This window comes from Odontesthes bonariensis, chromosome 14, assembly GCF_027942865.1.
Source record: "Odontesthes bonariensis isolate fOdoBon6 chromosome 14, fOdoBon6.hap1, whole genome shotgun sequence".
Lineage (NCBI taxonomy): Eukaryota > Metazoa > Chordata > Actinopteri > Atheriniformes > Atherinopsidae > Odontesthes > Odontesthes bonariensis.
This window is the reverse complement of record NC_134519.1, coordinates 35,252,660-35,280,141: the sequence shown is the minus strand read 5'-3', so window position 1 is coordinate 35,280,141 and position 27,482 is coordinate 35,252,660. Positions and strand designations below refer to the sequence as shown.

The 27,482-nt window shown below is 42.4% G+C and overlaps 1 protein-coding gene across 2 annotated transcripts; it reads left to right on the top strand.

The window, feature by feature from the left end:
• The first annotated feature begins 5,701 nt into the window (after window positions 1-5,701).
• Window positions 5,702-26,597, top strand: LOC142399474 (uncharacterized). 2 transcript variants are annotated; one of them, XM_075484180.1, is made up of 7 exons: window positions 5,702-5,866; window positions 16,296-16,440; window positions 16,539-16,634; window positions 22,989-23,133; window positions 23,213-23,358; window positions 25,505-25,644; window positions 26,066-26,597. In XM_075484180.1, exons 1-7 carry the CDS (start codon window positions 5,767-5,769, stop codon window positions 26,212-26,214), a joined length of 921 nt encoding a protein of 306 aa, XP_075340295.1. In that variant the 5' UTR covers window positions 5,702-5,766; the 3' UTR covers window positions 26,215-26,597. The 2 variants fall into 2 exon arrangements, with proteins under 2 accessions (XP_075340295.1, XP_075340296.1); XM_075484181.1 differs by lacking the exons at window positions 5,702-5,866; window positions 16,296-16,440; window positions 16,539-16,634 and adding an exon at window positions 20,098-22,666.
• Window positions 26,598-27,482: the final 885 nt, after the last annotated feature.

Sequence of the window (27,482 nt, the reverse complement as noted above, 5' to 3'; positions counted from 1 at the left end):
TAATACAGGTTAAAACCTTTTCAAAGAAGTTTATTAGTACTGAAACACAGGATAACCTTGTGAGGCTGCAGTTTAAATAGAAAATAACTAAATTATCTATTCAAAAACAAAGAAAGTGCTTAAAGGGGAACTCCGGGGCATTTGAAGCGTGTTTCCATTGCTAGAGGTTGTCAAATAATGATAGTAGGACACAGAGAGGTGCACATCTGCGCTCCCTGTGTGAAGATCGCTCTGTCCGCACAGCATGTCATGCGAGGCTAATACGTGGTGGCTAAGGGGCAAGCGCTAACCCTTCCACGTAAAACAACAAATTGCACACTGCAGAAACGTCACACCACTTTATAACCCATCCGACAATAAAGTCACAAGCCTTACCATCAAAACCATATGCATGGTTCTCACATTACTGGCATGGGGACGTTACAAAACAACTTTATAAACAGCATGTAACTCACCGGTTAGTTGTAGGCTCGCGCATGTGAAAGCCCAAAAGAGTCGATGGAGGATACTCCCATATACAAAACAATTATCTTCTCTAGAAAAACTGCGTTCAAGTATTTAAAACATTACAACAATATTACTGGGCATGTATTGTTGTAATGTTTTAAATAATTGAACACAGTTTTTCTAGAGAAGATAATTGCTTTGTATATGGGAGTATCGTCCATTGACTCTTTTGGGCTTTCACATGCGCGCGCATACCGACAAGAGGTAAGTGACATGCTGTTTATAAAGTTGTTTTGTAACGTCCCCATGCCAGTAATGTGAGAACCATGCATATGGTTTTGATGGTAAGGCTTGTGACTTTATTGTCGGATGGTTTATAAAGTAGTGTGACGTTTCTGCAGTGTGCAAGTTGTTGTTTTACATGGAAGGGTTAGCGCTTGCCCCTTAGCCACCACGTATTAGCCTCGCATGACATGCTGTGCGGACAGAGCGATCTTCACACAGGGAGCGCAGATGTGCACCTCTCTGTGTCCTACTATCATTATTTGACAACCTCTAGCAATGGAAACGCTTCAAATGCCCCGGAGTTCCCCTTTAAAGGGGCACTAGGTAGCATTTTCACCTAAAATTATAGCCTTCAGGAGTTTAACAAAGGTTAAGCAAGTCAATGGTAAGCGAATGAAGCCTGTCTCGCTCCCAACAGGGGTCTGTATGCTGAAAATCCCATATGTAACTTCGGCAGGAGCGACCCGCTTCTGAAGTCTCGTGATGCCCGAGAAGAGTCGTTTGTGTTTACGGCACTTAGCTAGGTACTGTATGCTAGCTGTAGTTGTAGCTATGTGTTCGCTTGCGTTGAAGAGCCAACACCAAGCGTTTCATATTCTGCCTTTCACAGACTGAATATGAAACGTTCGATGTTGGCACTTCCCATCTTTGTGAAATTTCTCCAAGCGTGATCTTGTTCATCTACCATAGTGATCTGCGTTTTAGATCGCAAAGAGACAGGTGATGACGGTGCTCTAATTCCTCCTGAGTTCGAGACGTAGCTTAGCTTCAGAAATACACGGGCTGACCTGATTATAATAAGAATAGCGTTTTGATCCGAACAAGAATTGTTATCTACAAATGAAAATTGATTAATTTGTGATTGTAATCGGAATAGTGTAGAGCTAGTCTGCGTTTATTGCAGCGTGTATGTTGGTAGTGCCTGCGCGCATCTGTCTAAGAAGTAACTTTTGTAAGTGTCTGCTAATACAAAGGAATCACTCCACGAATACACCATGATGAGGGAAGAATCCCATTCAAGATCAGCAACAGTCCATCCATACATCCATACATCCATTATCTGCCGCTTGTCCGGGGATCGGGTCGCGGGGGCAGCAGCCTGAGCAGAGAAACCCAGACGAGCTGTCCCCGGCCACTTCCTCCAGCAACAGTATTATAGCATATTATCTTGAGTTCTCTCTTCAGAAAATCTCTGATTATAGTATCTTACGTGGGCAGTCTACACTTGTGAATCAGATGACCTAACTGCACTGACTAAATAACACAACGGCAGCATTCGCCACGATGGTTAGTTAGTGGGTGTGTACAGGTGGGCATTTTTACGACAGTGTAGAATTTCAGTTTGACCAATAGAGATCGCTATACTGCCGCTAAACTACCTTGTATCCCTTTAAGAAAAAATAGCAGCTTCAGTTTCCTTTTGATTGAACAATCTCAATATTTCTCCTCAACAAAACATTCTCAAAACACCTTAACTATTTCTCTTACAGATTTCTCTTACATCTGTCTTCCCCCCTATACTTCATTTCCCCTGCTCAGTGTGAGAATTGAGCTTTGGCTTGCCCTGCTAACATTTTAAATCTGGGCTTGAAGGAGGTCAGGGCCATTCTCATGCACATGTGCAGATGCGCATTGGTGAGCATGGAACGATATTTTGTTTTTATTATGTTCATTGTAGAGAACGCTGCCTCACAGCTGTATGTGGAGCCGAACATGGTCAAGATAAATAGGGCCACTTTTTTCAGATCTGGGAAAGCTGTCTCAGAAACCATCTGGAGCCAGAAGGTGTTAGATTTGGTTCTTGCAAACTGCTCTTTCAGGGCCACATCTGCCTGGAGGTCAATCATTTGCATCTGGAGAGGCCCAGAGTTTGCCCACTTGAAGTGATGTGTGACATCATTTGAGAATGCTCTGACATCAGTGATGAGAAATGGATTCTGTATGAAGAGGGTGAGCTCCTCTCCAATGCTGAAGCTATCAAAGCGTTTGTTGAAGTTTTCAATCAACTTGTCAACAAAGTCAACAAAAGAGGAGACATCTCTATGGCCCTGCACCTGTTCTTTCACTTTTGGGAAGTGTGTGTAGTCTCCTTGCAGATCTTCTTTGAACACCTGAAGTTTTCGTTGAAATAAGCAGACAGCTGTCATCAGATCACAAATGGAATTGTTCTTTCCCTGCAGCTGCAAATTAAGCCCATTCAGGTGTGACATGATATCAGCCAAAAAAACTATGATATCCATGTTTTTTCTCGGCATTTAGAAAGACAGAAAAGTTGGCTGCTTTCTGACTATCCAGTTGTTCCAAGAAAGCTGTTACTTCACGTCTAATTGACCAAAATCGCTCTAGCACCCTGCCTTTGCTGAGCCATCTCACATTGTTGTGGAGCAAAAGATCATCAGAGTTTGCATCAACCTCTTTTAGAAATTCCCTGAGCATGAGATGCTGACAAGAAGAAGATGCCCTGAGAAAGTTTATGATTTTCATCATTGTCTTCATCACCTCAGCATACTCATCTGACAGGGCGGACCAAAGGACAGCCTGATGAATAATGCAGTGGTAAGAGATCAGGTCAGCGTTGTCTTCTTTCAACCTTGCCACAGCTCCCTTTTCTCTCCCTATCATGGCAGGGGCTCCATCAGTGGTTATTGATATGACTTGTTTTGGCTCTATTCCTCGCTTTGATAGCATTTCCTTAATGGCCAGGCGCCGCATGCTTTGTTTAGCTCTGGAAGTCTCGCGACACACGAGAGCCGAGAACTACTGCTTCGTAAAGGGCTCTGAGCCGAGCCAGGTAGCCTGAGAGACACACCCCCTCTCCATTAGCTGTCGAGGGCTAAATTGAATGCGGTTAGCTTCTAGAGTTGTAATATAGTTAGTAATATAGTAATAGATATCGTGATGGCAGAACCACCGCTACTTGCCCGTCTGACCGCTGAGTCACCCAGAGCCAGCGATTCAGCGGTCAGACGGGCAAGTTGCGGATCCATGCCAACTCGGAGCTTTTTAAGTTTCGATTCTGTCTCTTGACTTGACGAGCGAGCGCCCAGTCGGCAGCTACAGTAGGCAGCTACAGGCAGCTACAGTCGGCAGCTACAGTAGGCAGCTACAGGCAGCTACAGTCGGTAGCTACAGTAGGCAGCTACAGGCAGCTACAGTCGGCAGCTACAGTAGGCAGCTACAGGCAGCTACAGTAGGCAGCTACAGGCACCTACAGTCGGCAGCTACAGTAGGCAGCTACAGGCAGCTACAGTAGGCAGCTACAGTAGGCAGCTACAGTAGGCAGCTACAGGCAGCTACAGTCGGCAGCTACAGTAGGCAGCTACAGGCAGCTACAGTAGGCAGCTACAGGCAGCTACAGTCGGCAGCTACAGTAGGCAGCTACAGGCAGCTACAGGCTCGGTTAGCGTGGCTTCATACATCTTGTACAGTCGTTGAAAAATAATCATTTAGTGATATAGGGAGGGCAAGATCATTCCATGTTGTTTACTTGTAGGTCTAAACTCAGCATTGCCTCACCTAATGCTACCACATTTGTCGCTGTGTAAATCCGTAGGCTGCTCTTTGATTTATCAAAATGAATTGATAAATGGGACAAAAAAAAGGCGAGGCGCATAGCCACTAAACGGCAGAAAGGTTTTTTTTTTTTGGTTTGTTTGTTTTTTTAATAAGTGACTCAAGTGATTCAAGTGGTCCGTATAACTCGAATCCCCTCCTCGAAATGATCCAATCAGCCCGGATTGCCCAAAAGATTCGAGTTAAGCATCTCTACTTCTCCAACTCTCTGCCAGTGTCTTGAAAAATAAACCGTAAATTGCCTCTGGTGGGTTTACGACAGTCTGGATAGACTGTCGCCTATTTTCTACGGAGCTCCCCCTACAGCTTTGGGGTGTGTATTGCATGGTAAACAAACCCCGTATTACTGAGCCCTGCTTTAAATAATTTATAATTTAACAAATCGTGTTATTTATTGTACTTCGGCACTCTTCACCCTCCATAGTGTGGGGTCAGTACCATTTTGGTTATGTCCTTGAACAAAGAAAAATGTTGAAGAAACAGAGTGGGAATGGTGCAGATGGCGAGTTTTTTTTGGGCGTGAGTCATCTGTTGTGCCCCCTAGTGGAATCCACCAGTAACAGGTGTAGCACACAGATCAGTATGTGAACAGTTAAGCCCATGATGGAGCAAGTTGCTTGCTTAACCCTAATCCCTGATAGGGGACATTTTTGTCCACTTGGGGTGTACTTTCTCCTCTAATTTCACACAAAACTCCTACGTGTGAAATTGGATTTCTGGGTGCCAGAAGGTGTCACAACTGTTCTGTGTGATCAGAATTGAAGTGGAATAAAAGGTTTATGGAAAAAAAAAGTTGAAAAAAATATTAATATATGATGTTTTTAGGTCGTTTTAAAATGGGACAAAAATGTCCCTTTTCAGAAATTAAGGAGTTTTTTTTTAAAATTATGCATAACAAAAAAATTAAAAATCCCTAAAAAACAACATTGTTGCTAATCATTGACATATCCCAGACCATAATGATCCCCACTCAACAATTCCACTTTGCATTCCATATTTTGAAAATATAGCAGTTTTTGTGTTGTTTTTTTTTTTTTACAAAAATTGGCGCTTACATCATATAAACCAGTATTTAAAGGGTTACATTTTTTAAAATAATTGAAAACTTGGTAGTTATGATCAGAACTAAAGTGGAATAAAACATCTATGAAAAAAAAAGTGGAAAACAATATTAACATAGGTATTAATATTAACAATAATAACATCCTATGATGTTTTTAGGTCGTTTTAAAAGGGGACAAAAATGTCCCTTTTCAGGAATTAAGTTGTGTTTTAAATCAGGTATGAGTGTTAATAAAATAACAAGTATTATTCCTGGGCCTAAGTGCAAACACCAGGCAAATAACGTCACAAGAAAAAGTTGAGCATTTTTGGTACTAACGGCTTTCCATACTTTGTTTTTGTCCATCCGTCCACACCCCACACATTGCGACACAGCACGTACGGGAGCTAACAGCTAAGATGAAGGAAAACAGTTTGCCCAGAATTTGTGTTATTATATTGTGTGCTGTGGTTTTCGTTGCCGTCTTAGTGGTGAACGCGTTGGCCGGAGCGGGCAGAGGTGAGTAGCATAGCTTTAGCCCGCAAAGTTTCTGGACTGCTGGCGCTCCCTTTGACAGCTTGTTGCTTGACAACTTTTCGACATTGTCTGTTTTAAGTTATTGTTATTATGGAATTCGACAGAAGGTTGGAAAACACGTTTCCTCAAGGTGCATTTTGTCTGGTAACGAAACTGTTTTCATGCGAGAGACTTATTTGTGTGTTGCTGGCAGATCTTTACATCGTTAGCTTTCGTGTCACAAAGTAGTTCTATTTCTGTGTTCCAATACATGTACCAGTCCTCGTGGTGTCTGTTTATTATGGAAAAGAATAAACAAGAATCTCTGTACAAAGTCAATGTTACTGGTTTACTCTTGGAATGGGGAAGACGTAACATTCCATCCATGGGTGTGGCAGAAATGTACTTTTAGAGAGGTCTTTTTTTTTTTTTTTTTTTTTTTTTTTTTTTTAAATATGCACAATGATAAAAACAAGAAAATACATCTATTAATACAAAGGCCAAAAGAATGTGCAGGAGAGGAAATGAAGCGCCCAAGGCTTATATAACCCCCCCAATACAAACCCTAAATTAAATCAACCAATAAAAGAAAAGAAAAGGCACAAAAGAGGAGGAGACAAGGAAAAATAGAGAGAGAGAGAGAGAAAAAGAAAGAGAAAAAGAGAGCAAAAGACAAAAAAGAGAACAAAATCACAGTTTCATTTCAATTGAAATTTTGCCTGGACAGAAAATACCTCACCAAACTAGACTTAAACATTTTGTAGGAGGATAAAAGCTTGAGACCTAGCTGTTAGGGAGTTCCAGAGCTGGGGAGCATGGAATTTTGTGGAAGTTCTGGAAGTTTTTTTTTGTCTGACAGAGGAAGACATTTGTGGACACATAAATGCTGAAGTAGGTTAAAAAGATTAAAAGCTCATAAAGCGAACTGATGTTTAAGTTGTTAGTATCATGTAATATCTCTTTAATGTCCTGGTCTACCGTTCGGTAGAGAACATATCACTGACTAATTTGTGTTTTATCAGGTAAGCCTGCATGTGCCCGTATCTTTTATGTTGAACATTTGAAGGAACCAGTTCCAAACAATGCTGACTATTTGGACAGGAAGTCACAAGCTCTGGGAGCATTGGGGTGGCAGACTGGAAGCTTTCTTCCTGCGAAAGCTGCTGGCTCTGGGAGTGCCAGGTAGATGAGCTGTATGGGAAAGCAGAAAGCTTTCTCCCAGTCAACGACTAGCTTGATAGCTAGCCGAGCAAACTTTTGACTGAACTGCAGTGCGATCCAACTGGAAGTTTGCTCACCGAAGAAGCTGCTGACCCCAGGAGTACTGGGTTATTTCAGTACCTAGCAGAGCCAACTCTAAATTGTGCTGCAAGCTCAATTCATTGCAGTGGCAACTGGCAGTGGCAACTGGCAGTGGCAACTGGCAGTGGCAACTAGCAGTGGCAACTAGCAGTGGCAACTAGCAGTGGCACTTCCGGTGGCAACCTGAGCTGCCACAGCTTTGGAGAGGCAGCTGCCATGGGGTGCCAGAAGGTGTCACAGGGGATGCCAGACACCATCATCTGCAAGTAACAATTGACTACCAGGCTATAGTTATAGCTAATAATGGTACTTGGATAATGACAACCCGTTTGCGGATGATCAGTATCCACAAACGGTGGCTAGTGATGCTCCGATCGATCGGCTGCCGATCATGATTGGCCGATAATGCCCAAAAATAGCCTGATCGGCGATCGGAAAAATATGCCGATCAAAAAAACGATCACGTGACGTAAATTACTAGCTTTTTTTTTTTTTTTTTTTTTTTTGACGTAAATTATTAGCGACCACTTTCTAATGTGGTACGTGACATGTGTACAGAACCGAACAGGCAAAACCTCTACAGTGCATCTTGACAACATGACCTCTCCTGTCTGGAATTTCTTCAAAGTGTGTCAGAAAGATGTGAAACTTACTGCGGTCACGCCATCTGCGCTTCGGAGAGGCACGGTCGCGCTAGCTACACTTGAAAATCTAGTGCCCGTTTACATCGCGTTGTACGGTAAAGCGTGTGAGCGATTTATGGTGCATTCAAGTGCACCCCGTAAACTCAGAAATCTATATCGAAGTTGATTTTTCATTTGTTGGAATACATACACCTGTCATTACTTGGTTGTTTTTTTACTACATTCTTTTTAATGATTAAAACAAAATGATAGAACAAAATTATTGAAGCATATTCAGAATCAAACTCATTTCTGCATAGTCAGATTAGAAAACTTCATTTAGAACCAAATCAAAATGTTCTCTGCCGACTCCACCAGATTCTTGTTCTACATGTCCCCAGCTACCTCTGCATCATTGTTTAATAATCTGATGTTGAAATCATACCCAATGAATGGTGTATATGGGCAGATTAAAATATTAATAGAAAATAAAAAAAACAATTGTTTTCTGAAAACTTCACCAGATTCTTGTTCTACATGTCCCAAGCTACCTCTGGCGGTTTAATTTCTATAAATGGTGCACTCTCTGCTCGATGAAAGGCATGGAAATGTCCGATTCCTTCCGTGATCGGCAGTGATCGGCAATCGGGCAGATCATGATTTTGGTGATCGGTGATCGGTCCAAAAAATGCTGATCGGAGCATCACTAACGGTGGCAGTAGTCTTCTCTGGCACCCTCTGGCACCGGCGTGGCACCCTCTGGCACCGGCGTGGCACCCTCTGCCACCGGCGTGGCACCCTCTGCCACCGGCGTGGCACCCTCTGGCACCGGCGTGGCACCCTCTGGCAGCCTCTTCCAGCCCCCGGCACCCTGTGGCAGAGTGCTCAAGTAGCCCCATCTCAAGTAAATGCAGGGCCTTTTAATCATGGGTTTAACACTGTTTATTAAAGAACAACCAACAACTGTATCATCATTTTAAAGTTATTATTGAGTAACAGGCAATTGCTAATAAATATACTGACAACCTGTTTGTGGAAAATCAGGATTGGCTTCCGCAAACAGCAGCCGTGGCAGGGCTGTGGCAGCTCGGGGCTGTGGCAGGTCGGGGCTGTGGCAGCTCACGGCTGTAGCAGGGCTGTGGCAGCTCTGGGCTGTGGCAGCTCTGGGCTGTGGCAGCTCTGGGCTGTGGCAGCTCGGGGCTGTGGCAGCTCGGGGCTGTGGCAGGTCGGGGCTGTGGCAGCTCACGGCTGTAGAAGGGCTGTGGCAGCTCAGGGCTGTGGCAGCTCTGGGCTGTGGCAGCTCAGGGCTGTGGCAGCTCAGGGCTGTGGCAGCTCGGGGCTGTGGCAGCTCACGGCTGTGGCAGGTCGGGGCTGTGGCAGCTCACGGCTGTAGAAGGGCTGTGGCAGCTCAGGGCTGTGGCAGCTCATGGCTGTAGCAGGGCTGTGGCAGCTCAGGGCTGTGGCAGCAGGGCTGTGGCAGCTCACGGCTGTAGCAGGGCTGTGGCAGCTCAGGGCTGTGGCAGCAGGGCTGTGGCAGCTCACGGCTGTAGCAGGGCTGTGGCAGCTCAGGGCTGTGGCAGCTCAGGTTGCCAGCCAAAGTTCCATGAATTGACCTTGGCCCTGCTGAAAGGCGGTAGCTCCGAGAGCGCTGGGCCAGATGTGCCTGCGAACAGGGCTAGCTCTTGGACCTGGAGGCTTCCGCGGTGCAGCATACAGTTGGCTTGCACAGTTTGCCGAATTCTTCAGTTCCTGGCTTGACCTTGCTTCAGCTGCCACACTCCTTCTGGGAGAGCAAAGCTGCCTTGCAGCGAGCTCCAGGAGCTGGACAAGCTCAGCTTAACAGCTCCAAATGAAAGTGAACACCTTATCGTTTTACTTCCATGTGCTTATAACTTTGAATGCTTTCCTCGCTTTTCTTGACAGGGGTGCAAACGGCGCGCCTTTTGGCGGATGCCGCCTTTTTCACAGCTGTCTGGGGGACTTGTGTGAATCGTGCAGATCCGATGAGTTGTTTTTTTTAGGGGGTGGGGGGGGGGTGGTGTTGTTGTAATGTCTGATTATAATTTCATCAAAGTTCAGCCCCGAATCTCTCTGGACTGACATAGAGACCAATGAAAGAAGCGGGAGCGTATTTATTTTATGTTTGCATCGGTAAAGTTTAATGTTCCTGTTGCATTTGAATGCACCGCACAGTTCGTATGACCCCACGTGGGGAGTGCCTCAACAGCCAGGTGAACTGCAGGCGCACGATTTTTTCGTTATTTTCTGACCTTAACCAGAGAAGTAAAGCGCAGCTACTTGTGAAAAGGACAGAAAAAGGAGAAAAATCCCGAGTTACACTGAAAGAAAGTCAGAGCACATACCGATTGGAAGTCCGGAGACAAGTACGTCGGTAAGACGAGTCAGTTATCAAAATAAAGGCTTGTTAACGCTTACCGTCGTCCATGCTAATGCTAGCTCTGTGTCTAACGGGCTAAAGCTGGGCATACACTGTGCGATTTTTGGCCCGATGTCGACAAGATTTTCACTCGTGCGACTATTTTGGAGATCGGGCCGAGTTTTGGCTCAATCGTGCGTCTCGCATCGTGTAGTATACATGGGGTAATGACAAACGATTAAGCCCTCCCGATCGATCGGATGAAAATCAAACTTGTTTGAAATCCTGGTCGCCCCTCGTGAGACTCTCGCACAGTTCTATGTCTATGGTTGAAGCAGCTGGACGAGCCGATTGACCTCATCCTGTCACACTACGCATGCGCGCACATAGGTACGGAAGAGAAAATTGTCAACAGAAGAAGAAAAAGACAACAGAACAGCATGGCAGCGACCGGCGACCGAGTCCGACGTGTCGTGTAGTGTGAGCAGCCAGATCGCATCAGACCATCGGGTCGTACAGTGTGAGAACAGGAATCGTGAGCTGTGACGTTTTATCCCTTGCGATTCACTCGTACAGTATGAGCAGCAGCTGAATCACGCGATTGAAAAAATCGCACAGTGTATGCCCAGCTTAACACTCACCTGTCACCTGTAGAGCCGCTGCAAGCTCCGATATCGGCATAATTTGAAATACAGTGAGCAACGGTGAAAAACTTGTCTTTTTAGCTGCTCTGATGCTATTTTTCTGTTGTTTCTCGGTGTGCTAAAGAAAGTTGTGGTGATATAAAAGTCTATGAGAGTGAACTGAGGTTGTTAATGGTGTGATATTTTGGAACTTGTGTGTATTGAGTCATATTCAAAATGTCAGACTTTTTCAAAAAATTGAAAAAAAGGGGACATGCCAAATGTTTCCAGCGTTGTCTCAGTATTCTTTACTTTTAAGAATTTCCAAGGAACTGGGACAGTGTATTTTCATATAAAGAACATTTTTGTGTGAATAGGGTGAGCCCTGGATGGCAGAGGTGGTGACAAAATGTAATTATATGATAATTCCTGCGGGGGCGTGGGCTTCGATAATCTCACTCCTTTTTGACCATACCTCTGTTTGCACCCCTGTCTTGACAATTGCTGTCTGGTCAAAAACTGAACTTTCAAATAGTGTTTGGAAGCAGTGTTTAGGCTATCTCAACTTCACTGCAGAACAATAAGAATATAATTAAAGCTAAAATAAATGTGTCAATCCACTCAGAACCTTCCTGTTATGAGGAAGCAATGTTAAACGCTGTGACGCTTTGCGGTAAGACGTGTTGCATCAGTTCCTGTTACCTTGCTCGTGCACTGTGGAATTTCTTGCTCCGCTTGGAGTACTGATAATCACTTTATTTCGATCTATAATTTACACAATTTTGCATAGTTAAACTCTATAGTTTACCGTTCTGTTCTAACACACTCCTACAGATCTTTATTGTCACTTTTTAACGGTGTGTCTGGTTCTCTAGCGTAGCATGGCTACCGGTTCTCTTCCTCCTTCTCCTGCTTTCACCTGCTCCGTGTGTCAGATGTTTAGTTACTCCTCTGCCTCCTTTAGCGATAATGGTACATGTAACAAATGTAGTTTTTTTGTAGTTTTGGAGGCGAGGTTATCTGAATTGGAAGCTCGGCTCTGCACTGTTGAAAATCAACCGATAGCGAGCCAGGTCCCTTTTGCCAGTGTGGAGCCACCTAGCGTAGCTAGCTTAATTAGCCTCCCCCTAGCAGAAGCCGAGCAGCCAGGATTACAACGTGGCTGGGTGACTGTCAGGAAGAGGCATAGCTCTAAAGTCAAGCCCGTTGTTCACCATCAACCTGTCCACGCTTCAAACAGATTTTCCCCACTCAGCGACACACCCGCTGAGGACAAAACCCTGGTAACTGGCAGCTCTATAGTCAGAAACGTGGCATTAGAGACACCAGCGGCCATAGTCAAATGCATTCCAGGGGCCAGAGCGGGCGACATGGAATCCTATTTAAAACTGCTGGCTAAGGATAAACGTAAATATGGTAAAATAGTTATTCACGTCGGCGTTAATGACACCCGGTTACGCCAATCGGAGGTCACTAAAATTAATGTTGCATCGGTGTGTGATTTTGCCAAAACAATGTGGGACTCCGTAGTTTTCTCTGGACCCCTGCCAAATCTGACCAGTGATGACATGTTTAGCCGCATGTCGTCCTACAATCGCTGGTTGTCTAGATGGTGTCCAGCAAACAACGTGGGCTACATAGATAATTGGCAATCTTTCTGGAGAAAACCTGGTCTGATGAGGAGAGACGGCATCCATCCCACTTTGGAAGGAGCAGCTCTCATTTCTAGAAATATGGAAGAATTTATTTGCCACCCTAAAACATGACAACCCAGGGCTCAGACCAGGATGCAGAGTTGTAGTCTTACACACTTCTCTGCAGCTTCCCACCTGCTGCTACCCACCCAGTCGATTAACACAAAAGGAGCAAATCCTCTTGTGCAAAAAGAAATTATTAAAACAAAAACTTTAACTGAACAAAAACATCAAACTATTAAATGTGGTTTGCTGAATATCAGATCTCTCCTTTCGAAGTCTCTGTTAGTGAATGAGTTGATTTGTGATCATCATATTGATATATTTTGTCTTACAGAAACCTGGCTGCAGCAGGAGGATCATGTTAGCATCATGTTAGCATCATGTTAGCATCATGTCAGCATTAATGAATCAACTCCCTCTGACTGTTTAAATGTTCACGTTCCTGGAACCACAGGCAGAGGAGGAGGAGTGGCAGCTATCTTCAGATCAGGGTTACTCATCAGTCCCAGACCCAAGATTAGTTTGAGCTCTTTTGAATCTCTGATTCTCAGTTTTTCCCACGCAAAGTGGAAATCCCAGAAACCTCTTGTGTTTGTTGTTGTGTATCGTCCACCTGGCCCTTATTCTGAGTTTCTGTCTGAATTCTCAGAGTTTTTATCCCAGTTAGTGCTGAGTACAGATAAAGTCATTGTAGTGGGTGACTTTAATATTCATGTAGATGTTGAAAATGACAGCCTGAATATGAACTTTAATTCTATATTGGACTCTATTGGATTTTCTCTGAGTGTTCACAGACCGACTCACTGCCTTAATCACACCCTTGATCTTGTGCTGACTTATGGCATTGAGAGTGAACAGTTAACAGTGTTCCCTCATAACCCTGTCTTATCTGACCATTTTCTGATAACCTTTGAGTTTACATTACTTGACTATACAGTTTCTGAGAAGAAATTTACATATAGAAGGTGTCTATCAGAGGATGCTGTAACCAGATTTAAAGAATTAATTCCATCATCCTTTTCTTCACTGCCATGTGCAGATATGACAGAAGACGACTACATAAACTTTACTCCAGCAGCACTTGACTCTCTTGTTGACAGCACTATAGTTTCAATGCGTACAGCACTGGACAGTGTTGCCCCTCTGAAAAGGAAGGTAATAAGTCAGAAGAGGTTGGCTCCTTGGTATAATTCACAGCTGCGTGCTTTAAAGCAGACTGCAAGAAAGCTGGAGAGACAGTGGCGTTCCTCTAATTTAGAAGAGTCTCAGTTAGTCTGGAAAGATAGTTTAACAATGTATAAGAAAGCCCTTCGTAAAGCTAGAACTGCTTATTATTCATCATTGATAGAAGAGAATAAGAATAATCCCAGGTTTCTTTTCAGCACTGTAGCCAGTCTGACTAAGAGTCCGAGCTCTGCTGAGCCAGTTATTCCTTTAACTCTCAGCAGTGATGATTTCATGAGCTTCTTTATTAATAAAATTGTTTCTATCAGAGAGAAGATTGATGGAGTCCTTCCCACTATTATCAGATATGTATCATCAAGTACAGCAGCTTTAGAAGTATCTTTAGAACCTGATTTGTATTTAGACGGCTTTTGCCCAGTTGATCTCTCTGAACTAACAACAGTAATAGTCTCTTCTAAACCATCAACTTGTGTTTTAGACCCAATCCCAACCAGACTGTTCAAGGAGGTTTTCCCATTAATTGACACTTCCATATTGGATTTGATCAATCTGTCTTTGTTGACAGGATATGTACCTCAGACTTTTAAGGTTGCTGTAATTAAACCTTTACTTAAAAAACCTACTCTTGATTCAGAAGTGTTGGCTCATTATAGACCTATATCCAATCTCCCTTTTATGTCTAAAGTTCTTGAAAAAATAGTTGGAGCTCAGCTTTGTGATCACTTACACAGAAATAATCAGTTTGAAGAGTTTCAGTCAGGATTCAGAGTGCATCATAGCACAGAAACTGCGCTGCTGAAAGTTACCAATGATCTCCTCTTAGCCTCCGATAGCGGACTTGTGTCTGTGCTTGTCCTGTTGGATCTCAGTGCTGCATTTGATACGGTCGATCACAGTATCTTATTACACAGACTTGAACATGTTATTGGGATTAAAGGAACTGCATTAGGTGTAAAGTCTAAAGTTTATTTATGATAGATTTCAGTTTGTTCTTGTAAATGAAGAATCTTCCTCACACACCAGAGTAAGTCATGGAGTTCCCCAGGGTTCTGTGCTTGGACCGATTCTTTTTACTTTATACATGCTTCCATTAGGTAACATTATTAGACAGCATGGTATAAATTTCCATTGCTATGGTGATGGTATCAGCTGTACTTATCTATAAAACCAGATGACCCCAATAGGTTGGTCAGACTACAAGTATGTCTTAAAGACATAAAGACCTGGATGACTCAGAACTGTCTGCTTCTAAATTCAGACAAAACTGAAGTCGTTATCTTTGGACCTGAGCGTTTCAGGGAGAAATTGTCTAGCTATATAGTTAATCTAGATGGTATTTCCTTGGCTTCTAGTTCTACAGTGAGGAACCTTGGAGTTATTTTTGACCAGAACTTATCATTTGACTCGCATATAAAACAGGTTTCTAGGACTGCCTTCTTTCACCTTCGTAATATTGTTAAAATCAGGAACATCTTGTCTCAGAGTGATGCAGAAAAACTAATTCATGCATTTGTTACTTCAAGATTGGACTACTGTAATTCTTTATTATTGGGCTGTCCCACATATTCTCTGAAAAGCCTCCAGTTGATCCAAAATGCTGCAGCCAGAGTTTTGATGAGAACTAATAGGAGAGATCATATTTCTCCAGTTTTAGCTTCTCTTCATTGGCTCCCTGTTAAATTCAGAATAGAATTTAAGATTCTTCTCCTTACATATAAAGCTCTTAATGACCGAGCTCCATCATATCTTAAAGATCTCATTATAAGATATTTTCCTAACAGAGCATTTCGTTCCCAAACTGCAGGTTTACTTGAGGTTCCCAGAGTTTCTAAAAGTAGAATGGGAGGCAGAGCCTTCAGTTATCAGGCCCCTCTATTGTGGAATAAGCTGCCAGTAAATGTCCGGGAAGCAGACACCCTTTCCACTTTTAAGACCAGGCTTAAAACTTTCCTTTTTGATAAAGCTTATAGTTAGGGATGGCTCAGGTGATCCTGAAACATCCCATAGTTAAGCTGCTATAGGCCCAGACTGCTGGGGGGCCTCATCTGTCACACCTTTCCTCACTTCACTCTCTTTATGTATATGTGATATTATTGTGGTCATTAACTCGTGTTTCCCTGTTCCAACAGATGTCCTTTGAATGGTGTTACAGTGCCGCCGCCGCGGCAGCCCCCCCTCCCCCCTCCCCCCCTTTCTGTCTTCTCAAACCCCAGCTGGTCGAGGCGGATGGCCACCCTTCCTGAGTCTGGTTCTGCCAGAGGTTTCTTCCTGTTAAAAGGGAGTCGTTTCTCTCCACAGTCGCCTCAGGCACGCTCAGGCCGGGAGATTGGACCGAAAAACAAAAAGTTTTCAGTGCAATCTGTTGGTTTTCTTAGCTAGGAAATTGTTTTTGAATTGGCTCTATATGAACGAATTGGATTATTTTATGAATTATGATTATTATTAATTAATTGAATTCCAATTGGCTTGAATTGGACTTACTATCTAAGTGCCTTGAGATGACATTTGTTGTATTTGGCGCTATATAAATAAAAATGAATTGAATTGAATTGAATTGAATTGAACCTCCATGTAACAATTACAGTCTACTTAATGCCACTAATGCTGAATATCTCTGAATTCCAGGTCCTTTCCATTCCAGTACAGGCAATGTTTCGGCCTACTATGCAACAGATATCACTCCAGCTGGTTGGACATTCTCCATCTGGGGTGTTATCTATACCTGGCTCACCCTGATGGTCATTTACATCACTTCATTCATTTTCAAAGGGCAAGTTCAATTCAAAATAGTCACACTAGATATTAATTGGAGCACATGTGGTAGTGCATCGTGCAGGACCAAACTGATATCTCCATTTCTGTGAATAGATCCTGGGCGCAGTGTCTGCTGCCATATGCCTTCTATTTTAGCTGGCTGTTCAACATGCTGATGAACATGACATGGCTCCTGCTGTGGGACAGGGAGTATGTCTTTTCTTTCTACTTACTACTTTACTTCATGTACAGAAAACACATTTAACAACTGTTACTGTTACGGTCACTGATGTGGGGTGGGGTGCATTGGGTACTGACTACAGTGAAAAAGAAAAAAGTATGATAGTATAAAAAAATGTTGTCGTTAGTCTGTTATCCCACTCCACCAGCTTTTGGAACCCTTTTATAATTCATTGGCAGCCTGGAACTTAAGTGGTATTCACTGAGTCTGGTCCTTTATTTTATTTTTATTTTTTATTTTCTTTAGCACAAGTTTCTTGTGTTTATATTGAATTCTAAATTGTCTTTGTTTTCTAAATTGTCTTCCCATCTGTCTAGGTACCTAACTTACTGCACTTACTCTAGCACTAGTTTTGCTCTTAGCTGTTTGGTTTGGAAGGAAATGCACTTATGATTTCTTGTGACCTGAAGTTCTTTTGCCTACCGATGTTGAACGCACTTATTGTAAGTCGCTTTGGTTAAAAGCGTCTGCAAAAAAAATGACCGTAATGGTAGCTATGAGGTCATCCATGGATGGGCGGTCCCGGGCCCTCTGCACTCTGGTTTAGCAGACCTGGTGAGCATGTTCATGGTAAGGGAGGGATAACACTGAGATGGTACACCCTGTCATTTTACCAGTCTCTACCTTGTGCCAGCTGGAAGTGATTGCACCTGAAGAGACCCTCAGCGATGGAAAAAGCGGGGGGGCCGTCAGCGTATCTGTGCCCAGATCCTGCTGGGCACATGTTTATTCATTCTAAACTGCACCAGCTGGTGTGGAATAGAGCCACAGGCATTTGTCAGGTCAAGCTACAACACCGCCAGGTTTCCTCTGTTCTCTCTGGCCTAGTTTATGAGCTGTGTTCCAAAAAAAGGGGCATCCCTAAAATTCCTCCTCTCTGGGCTGATTTATCGATGTATGAGTTCTTGGCCAGGTAGCTGGCTTAATTGCTTTGAAACAGCACTAAAGAAGACCTTTGTCTTGACATACAGTGGGGAGATAATAAAGAACTGATCTATCTGGGTGGAGTTTTCAGTGTTTCCCACAGATGTGAAGGCAATGTGTGGTGGTAGGCCGGGGGTGGGGGGGTAGTTCGGGATAACTGACTTACCCCCGACAGTGTCCTGTGAGCCGAGTTCTTGTCCAGTGTTGGTCAAGGCGAAAGTAGTCCGGCTTGTTTGCTGGGGTCAAGAAATTAGCGCGTTTTTCTTCCCAAAACAGTACGTGTGCTAAAGAGTGATTTATTTCATCACAAAAACCGAAGCCGGCAAAAGTCACTCATCGTTATCACTTGGGTCCTACTGTCTCTCATTGTGTATCAGTGCGCACGTCATTCTGACCGCGAGCTGTGCGCACGAGTCTTTCTGTTCTTTGGCAGTGCTCAACACTTACTCTGCAGACAACTGGCCATCGGGTCCAGCTGGTCTGGGACGCCTCTTCCAGTTGATCTTGGGAACATGGAAAAAAGTTCTCAGACGCCTGCATTCAGGAGTGCAGGGAAGTCACCGTTATTTGTGATGCAGGCAGCAGCCGTCCCGCGGCCGCCGACATCCTCATCTATGGAAAGGTTTTGTATCTGGGGCATAACTAAATCCCACTCGTGGCAGCAGTAACATTCCACCTCTGTCTGCATTACTTCGCACTTCAAACAAGTGCACCAGGATTTGTCGGCCACCCTGGGTATCGCAGCTCCAGAACTGGCTCCAGCTTCTGTTTCCATCACTTCTCTGTCCACCCTCTCTCTTTCTGCCCGATCTAAGTCCATTTGGCGAACTTCCTCCTCAGTATAAACGGGTTCATAAAGATACCCCCTTGGCTCTGAACGGAAGTCAATATGTTCCTCGTCGCTCTCGTTGTCAGACATCTTCCCGAGCAGTAAACAAAGTGAACTTGTGCGCACAGCTCGCGGTCAGAATGACGTGCGCACTGATACACAATGAGAGACAGTAGGACCCAAGTGATAACGATGAGTGACTTTTGCCGGCTTCGGTTTTTGTGATGAAATAAATCACTCTTTAGCACACGTACTGTTTTGGGAAGAAAAACGCGCTAATTTCTTGACCCCAGCAAACAAGCCGGACTACTTTCGCCTTGACCAACACTGGACAAGAACTCGGCTCACAGGACACTGTCGGGGGTAAGTCAGTTTGAATGCACGACACTGGTTATGGTGATGCCATACAGATTCATGTCAAATATCCCGAACTATCCCTTTAAAATTCTTCAAAATAATTCCTTTGTTAATAATTGGTCACACAAAACTTTATTGTATTAACCCATAAGAACCCAGACCCATTTCTACTTAAATGAAAATTAAAGGGGTTATAACACAGACTAAATAGACCACATAAAACCCATTTCAGAATTTTTTTCCAAAATACCACCCCCCACTGTCAGAGATCTGTAATGTGACATATATGTCACATTGGAAGTTAAGAACCTGGATAATTTCTCCATCAAGGAAACTTATGGGGGACTTAAGGATGTGTGACACCTGTGTCATGGTGGGTGACACAGGTGCGGCTTTTCTGCAGATATTCACATCTTCATTGTGAACAAATGAATAACATAGCTAATTACACTGGTGGGACTGTTCAGCTGTTTCAGACTGATACCTCCGGTTCAGGCTGCTCCTCATCCTCAACACGCACGTCTCTTTTTCAATCGCGGTAAATATTTTTCAATACTCATCTGGATTGAAGCAGCAAACATTCAGTGTAAGAGTTTAAAAAAACTACTTTATTTGATACACAGCTGCTAGTGTTATGACCTCGACAACCCAACAACTTTTTTTTTTTTTACGGCAAACTTGCGACTAGTTAACTTTATAAAGAAGGCGTAATCGCTTGCTATGGGTCGGGACGGGACAACATTGTATTCAAAATATAAAATATTTTTATAGGACTTTTTAATGTGTGATTTTATAAAGGTGCACGTGATACCAACCTTTCGTGAATTCTTTCGGTTGAGCTAATCTAACGCAACGCTGAAGCTAGCAAGCTTCCACGCTTCCAGGGAAGCATGGAGGGGAGGGGCTGTGTGTGTGAGTAGGCTATGCCAGAGAGACGCGAGGGACAGAGACGGAGGGAGAGCAGGGAAAGGAAATGCAACTTTACAAATACGAGTATATTTTAAATAGCGTTAAAAAAAATAATAATAACCAGGCATGCAAACTTGCCACCTTTCGGCGAAATTCGCCGTTTTGAAATCAAAATGGGTCATTCTTCTGAATCGCGTAGATCCGAGGAGAAAAAAAAATGGGGGGGGGGGGGGGGTGAGCATGTCAACTAGCGAGTGGAACTGTGAACCTCAAAACTACACTAGACCTATGTGACAACAAATGACTGACAAGAGTGGCGTGTGAGAGAACCACTATCACCAATCAGAAGTGAGGAGGGCGAACCCCTATTCACACCCCCCCCCCCCCCCCCCCTCCCGGACCACCCCCCTGCTACAATTTGACTGATGTCCTGAAATAGTCTTCATAACGAATTGTGTCGTTAGATCAATTAATGTGCTTTTAATAGTGTCTTTGATACAAGTGTCAGCTAAATGTCTTGATAACAGACTTGAAATAGTCTACAATTCCTCGATATTTCACCGCCTCACAGAACGCTGTTTGTGTTAGTGCTACTCGAGGTAACTGTAGAGTGGCTAACTAGCGCCTTCCACACAAGTTCAGGGCTTTGCTAATACTTTTAGCCAACGTCAATGGAGACCTTAATTGTCGCCGGACTTGGCTTTTTAACGAGGTATGCCCCTTCATAATACCCTCCGATAATCACGGAAAGGGAACATTTTGCCCATTTGAGGAGGTCGTTTCATTCGTCGTGAGTTTATCAATGCAGAGTCCGGAGAGCTCTGCCACAGGTCGTATTTGAGAGTGCGACCCCCATCCCCTCGCTGTTCGCCCACACCCCCGTTGATACCCCCGTTGATGATGACAGCCTACAGGTGCACTCGTGTTCATCCAGTATGATGCACCATCAATCGAAGTTAAAAGGGGGCACAATGTAGGATTACGTAGTGCTCGTGGCATGCATGTCTCAAAACTTACACTGTCATGAAAAAATGCCGTTTAACTAAGCTTGCCGCGAGAATGTTTTTCTGTTAGAGTGCCAGCTGTCGATACAAATTTGTCTCTGGCGGTACGTCAAGTGAATTGCTGATATAAGTTTTTCCCGTGGAGCTCGTTTGGCTCGGCATGCCAAACGTTCACTTTCGTGGTTTAATGACAGCGGACCGCGAAAGTGGTCGGGAGAGTCATCGTTCAGGCTATTACTAAGCATAGGCTGTCTTGGGGCAGTAATTAATTAAACGTTTAATCCTACATACTTGTAGTATCCCTTTAAGGACCATGGGACTAAATTTTTCGTTAAATTTAATGTAATTAAATGTATGATACTACAGTTAAATGCTTTTGAAGACCTGTGATGTTATATATCAAACACATAATAGTACAGTAAATGCAATTGATAGGCCTACTGTACCTATAAATTCATCTTTTATGCTGCACAGCTGTTCTCTACTTAATGCAAATGGGACATACTGTATATTTTATAATATATATTTTGTATAATTTACAACTTAATGCGTCTCATGTTTCCGCTTTTCCGCGCGTGCCGTGTGTCCGTGTACCCTTCTCACCTTTTTCACCCCTGACCAGTTTGCATGCCTGAATAACGAAACGCAAAATGTGGCGGCCGGTGTTTAATCTGTGGCGCACCGCCACGAATTAGTCTATGTGTGGGAAACACTGGTTTTCCTCCTTTGGGATCCACACCCCTTCGGCCACCCTCCACTGTTCTGGGATCTTTCCTCTGCAGAATTTTCCACAGATGCAGTAAGAGTTTTGGACAGCTCTTGCATACTTTGAATGAAGTGCATCCTGGTCCTGGAGCAGAACTTGCCCTTGCTTTGTGAGCAACCTCTCTGACCTCTAGCAGCAGCTCAGATAGGTCTAACTGTACATCCATTGGGGTCGCTGTATGTCTGCCTCAGATGTTGGTCTATTTCTTCCTGTGAGCAGGCCAGCTTTCCTCTGTGGTTTTTCCCTGGCAGATCCTTGGTAAACTTGAAGGAATTGGCAGTAAAAGCTGCACCATTTCAGGCCCTTTCATACTGCTGCCTCTGATAGCAATCAGCATGACAGAGGACCCTGATCTTTTGACAAAGGACGTCCATCAGCTGAGCCATACTACGCGCTCCTCCTCTCCTACCTCCTTATACTGGCTTATACTGAATCTTCACTGCTCTATGGTTCCTTGTTTAAGAGCTGTCACTGTCTCTTCAGGAGTCACCACCTTTTTGTGGTTTTCATTCAGTCTTTTGTGGAATTTTCCATGGAAATTAAATGAAAAATTAAAGCAGCAAGCAGTGATGAAAGGTCCTGGCACCTTGGTGGTGCCCCCCCTCATCTGAGACAACACTCAAAAGAAGAATGGATGGTTTCCTCAGAGCAGGGATGTCCAAAGTCGGTCCTCGAGGGCCGCTGTCCTGCAGGTTTTAGATGTTTTCAACACACCTGATTCAGATGAAATGGATCTCTTTAATATATTGTTAAGTTCTGCACAAGCCTGGTAATGATGCATTGATTGCATTCTGTTATTATTATTATCGTTATTTTTATCATTTCTATTTATTGAATTTTTTATTATTCATTTATTTTATTTGTTGCTTCAATCTATTCTTATATATATATATTTTTTTTAATATCGATTTTATCCTGCCTTGTTTTTATCTTCCAGCTCCAGTGTTTTCCTCAAGGGGAGCCCTCCACACCGGGACTTGAGCTGGGGCTGCCTGGGAGGGCGTTGCTCTGGGGCCTGTCCGGGATGGGCTGGAGGAGCGCTGCACGGTGGCATTACGGCCGCGGCGTGGGCGCCTCCGTCCGCCCTGGTCGAGGTGGCCCCTGTGGCCGGCGAGACTTCCTGGTGTGGATGGCTCCCCAAATGAACACTTTCCTCACCTGGTTCCTCAGGGCCCAGCCATATCGCATTTTAAAGAGCCTATGTTTGCCACTGTATGTACATGTCTGAGTGAGTGAGTGTGTGGGGGGTGGGGGATTTGGGGGGGACGGGTGTTTTAACCTTTTAACCTGTACATTTTATGTATGAAAGGTGCTATATAAATAAAGTAAATAATAATAATAATAATGGAATATTTTTGAAGAATTCATGATGCTGAGAGTAAGCTAAATGGTTTGAAAAAGCTCTGTTCAGAGCTGATCACTGTTTCAGTCAGAAATCATTTGATGAGCTCTCTGCCTACTGTCAATGTGAAACTAAATAATTCACCTTGAGAGTGTCTACATAACACATTTGTTGTTCCTCTCTGTCTTGCAGAGTGATGCTGGCAGCTCTGGTGGTGTTGATCCTGATAGTGATTTCCAACTACAGCGCATTGTTCTTCTGCTGCCTTGCCACAGATTACTATGGACTGTGGTTACAGACATACCATCGCAAAAACCTGAAGTGTCTCATAATACTGGTAGAAGAGCTTGAGTGTGCTTTCATAAAAGTCAGCTCTGACTCCCGTGAATATTTACATTTCTGTGTTGTTGCATTAGGTCCAGAATGGTTTGGCGCTTTATGCAACATGGACATCTATTGCCTCTCTGATCAACTTCTCACTGGTTCTTCACCTGTGGGGTGTTGAGAAGAGCACAGCAGCAACTGCCTCACTGTGCATTCTGTTTGCAGAGGTCGTGGGATGGTAAGCCCTGATTGGACGAGCTGCAGTAGCTAGTGTTTCAAATGGAGAAGAGCAACATGTTAACTTTACAATTCAAGCAGATCGAATAACTTCTTGGCAGGAATGAACAACCCCAATTCCTAAAAGGTTGGGAAGCCGTACATAATTTGAATAAAAACAATGTAATGATTTGCAAATCTCATGAACTAATATTTTATTTACAGTAGAACATGGAAAACATAAAATGTTGAAAGTGAGACATTTTACTATATCATCAAAAATATTGGAGGAAAATGTCTCAAACGAACTTGGACGAGGCCATTTTTCCTACTGTCTCACATCCCTTATTCTTGTAATTCAATTCAATTCAATTAATTTTTATTTATATAGCGCCAAATACAACAAATGTCATCTCAAGGCACTTAGATAATAAAGTCCAATTCAAGCCAATTGGAATTCAATTAAATGTAATCATAATTATTCATAAAATAATCCCAATTCGTTCATATAGAGCCAATTCAAAAACAATTTCCTAGCTAAGGAAACCAACAGATTGCACTGAAAACTTTGTTTTCGGTAAGAACAGTCTATGAATGCCTTGGAACTGAGAAAACCAGTTGGACCTCTCGGAAAGGAATTTTGTCCCATTCTGGTCTGATATAGAATTCTACCTGATCAACAGTCTTTTTTGTCATATTTTATCCTTAAATTAGATTCCAACCTCTGAACATGCTGCTGATGTACTGTTTATCTTTGTCTTACTGAAATATGAGAGACCTTTCCTGAATAAGACATTGTCTGTGTGAGAGCATATGAATACATCTCAGCATGGTGCCTTTTCAGATGGGCAAGCTGGTAGTTCTACTGGCACTAATGCTTTTTGAACTGAGCTGAAAGGGAACCATATGGCCTCTCATTTTAGCCCAGAGGACACAGCGTTAGTGATTTCCATAAAGAATTTAAAAAAATTCAATTTGTGTGACCACAGAACAGCTTTCCACTTTGCCTCAGTCCATCTTATGCAAGCTCTTGGATAAAATGGCTGCATTTCTGGATCATGTTCACATAAAACCTCTTCCTTGGATGATGTACAGTAAACTTTGTTCACGGACAATGATTTCACGCCTGATTGGAATGTAGCAAAGTCTGTAGATAGTCTGGAGTTCCAAATAGATTTTCAGCCATGTCCCTTGCCTGCAGAGATATCACTAGATGATCTAATATTTTTTTATGATGTTGTGTACTGGTGTTGAAAGAGTATTCAAAGTTTTCACAGTTTTATATTGAGGAACATTCATAAAATGCTCAATAGTCTGTAGATGCTATGTTTTTGTAGATTAGGGAACCTCTGGCCATCTTTACTTCTAAGAGACTTTGCCTCTCAAAGGTGCTCTTTTTTTCCTACCCAACCATGCTACTGACCTGTTGCCAGTTAACCTAATAGTTTAACTGTCTTCCACAATTTGTTTCTGTTTAGTACAACTTAACTTTCTCAGTCTTTTGTTGCTCCTGTTCCAACTATTTTGAGACGTGTTGCTGCTATGAAATTTGAGCTTTTTTATGAAATGGTAAAATGTTTCACTTTCAACATTCTATATGTATTCTATATTCTCTTGTGAATAGAATATTGGTTGATGACATTTTCACATTATTGTGTTTAGTGTTTATTTATAATCAAATCAAATTTATTTATATAGCACATTTCATGTACAAACAGTTCAAAGTGCTTTACATAAAATAAAAGCATTGCAGCAGGGAGTGGAAGAAGCATTAAAATACATAAAAGAATATAAAGAGAAACAAATAAAATCATTTAAATGAATTTAAAAACAAGCAACAGTCCAGATAAATTAAAAGATATCGTTCAGATTTTATGCATAGACACATGAGAACATAAATGCTTTTAACCTGGATTTAAAAATTTAAAAGTGATACTTTACATGTCACTCCAACCTTTTTTGTGTTGTGATTATATCAGCACATCACTAGTTCCATTGCTCCTGCGTTTTGCACTCTTAAGTATTATTTAACACTTTTTGATAAAGTAGTGAAAATTGCCATTTTTTTAGTCAGAGGGGAAACTTCATTGCAGAAATACTGCTGTCAAAAAGTTTATATCTTTTTTTAATGAAGCGTTATATTTATTAAAAAAATTTTGTGCGGGCAGGTTCATTCTGGAGAACTGGGTGCTGGACCGCTGGGTGCGTAACATCCTGACAGTGTATCCAGTGGTGATCGTGGCTCTGGTTGGAATCATCTACAAACATTTTAACCCAACTCATCCCACTCCAAATTCTGTGTTTATGGGTGAGTTTTATATCATATGTTCAATACTAGACCTAAAGGTGAAAAGGGGGTTTACTTTTTACTCATCTTTGTTTTGCTCTTGAAGTTGTTTTTACAACATAAATTGCCTACAGTTGTATCAAAGGAGTCTTGAGCACATTTAACTTTTTCTTCTTAAATGCCACACAAGGTTCACTTGGACTCAAAGATTAACTTATTAAATGAATTCATTTATAAAAACTGTTTGTCGTCCATAATTCCCACACTTAAATTCTGAATTCTTCTACACACCAATATTGTAATGGGAATAGATTGATGTGTAAAGTGTCAATATAGTTTATTAGTTTTATTTGTAGTGATTTTAATTAATCTGGGTGTCATTTGCAAAAGTGATTAATGACAGTGGTGTGATTTTATCCAATGGTCCTGTTTGTCTTGTCAGTGGTACAGCTCGTGTTGGCATGCATCCTTTTGGTGTCCCGACTCTGCACGGTCATCTGGAAGAGCAAGTGGCGACCTCTCTATTCGCCAGGCTCAGCCCGGCTTATGGTATCGCCCCTGGATGGCAGCAAATTCAGGGTCCTTTCTTAAGGGAAACTTCATATCTTTTGTCCTACTGCAGTCTTTAAACTGTCAGCCAATATCCTATCTGATTTCCACTGTCATGCTCTCAGTTTTAAATTCAGGCATTGCTTGTTCTGAATTTGCATAACATGACAACATTTATCTTCAATGCTGTTACAATTCAGAAGAAGCCTTCTGTGTACCACTATCAAAATGTATATAATCAAAATCGAAAGATTCTTTTTTCCCACAGACATATATCTGATTTGTGTCAAGATACTTTCTTTGTTATTTTACAGTTTCAAACTTTTCTGTCAATGTATATTATGAATTAACAGTGTAATTTGAAGTACCCATAGTGTTGTTTAACACTATTGACTGTCAATTAAACATTCTGTTTTTACATGTAATACAGCCTGCTAGTGTCTGAAAGTGTTTGAACTCTTAACACAGAAAAGCTATGCTATTAGTTTCTCCACTACACAGCTTTGCATCATTTTAAAATCATGCAATCTTCTGTATGGTCACCAATGTCAGTATTCTCAAGGGTACAGCAAAAAAACTTGGGATCCTCTGTCATCTCACAGGACAACAAAAGCACACAATTGCTGCCCTACCTATCCCCAAACCTCTGACAACCATCACAAGAATATTTCTGCCCAGTTTTAGCTTGATCTACATGACTGTTAACCCAACCCAAACATTTTCCAGTTCAGGCTTGTGTCATAATTCAGCACGCTGCTCATTATCTAACTCCCACTATTGGGATACTAACTCTCATTGAACATTATTTTCAGGCTGGAATACATTGCGATTTCAATTCAATTCATTTTTATTTATATATCGCCAAATACAACAAATGTCATCTCAAGGCACTTAGATAAAAAAGTCCAATTCAAGCCAATTGGAATTAAATTAATTGTAATCATAATTTCATAAAATAATCCAATTTGTTCATATAGAACCAATTCAAAAACAATTTCCTAGCTAAGGAAACCAACAGATTGCACTGAAACTTTTACATTTCTAAAGTAATCTAAATTAATTCATTTTTGGAAATCTGCCATAATCGAATAGTAACATCCTGTCACATTTCCCCAAGTTAACACAAGGGCAGCTGACGATTTTGGTCCAAAAGGCTTTGATGCAGTTCATACAGTAGACATAGCATTTGTTGATAAGAAAGACCATAATCTATAAAAGAGCCATGCGCCTAAACATTGTAGTTTCACTTTATCTGTCTGATGTCCTTACTTTCATTACTTCTACTCATTTATGTGAGAGAACACAACAAA

Coding starts and splice junctions, on each gene's coding strand:
- LOC142399474 (XM_075484180.1), top strand. CDS start 5,767: ATGAAGGAAAACAGTTTGCCCAGAATTTGTGTTATTATATTGTGTGCT. Junction 16,635..22,988: donor CTCCTGCTGTGGGACAGGGA/GTATGTCTTTTC, acceptor TCTGTCTTGCAG/AGTGATGCTGGCAGCTCTGG. Junction 23,359..25,504: donor TTTGCAGAGGTCGTGGGATG/GTAAGCCCTGAT, acceptor TTGTGCGGGCAG/GTTCATTCTGGAGAACTGGG.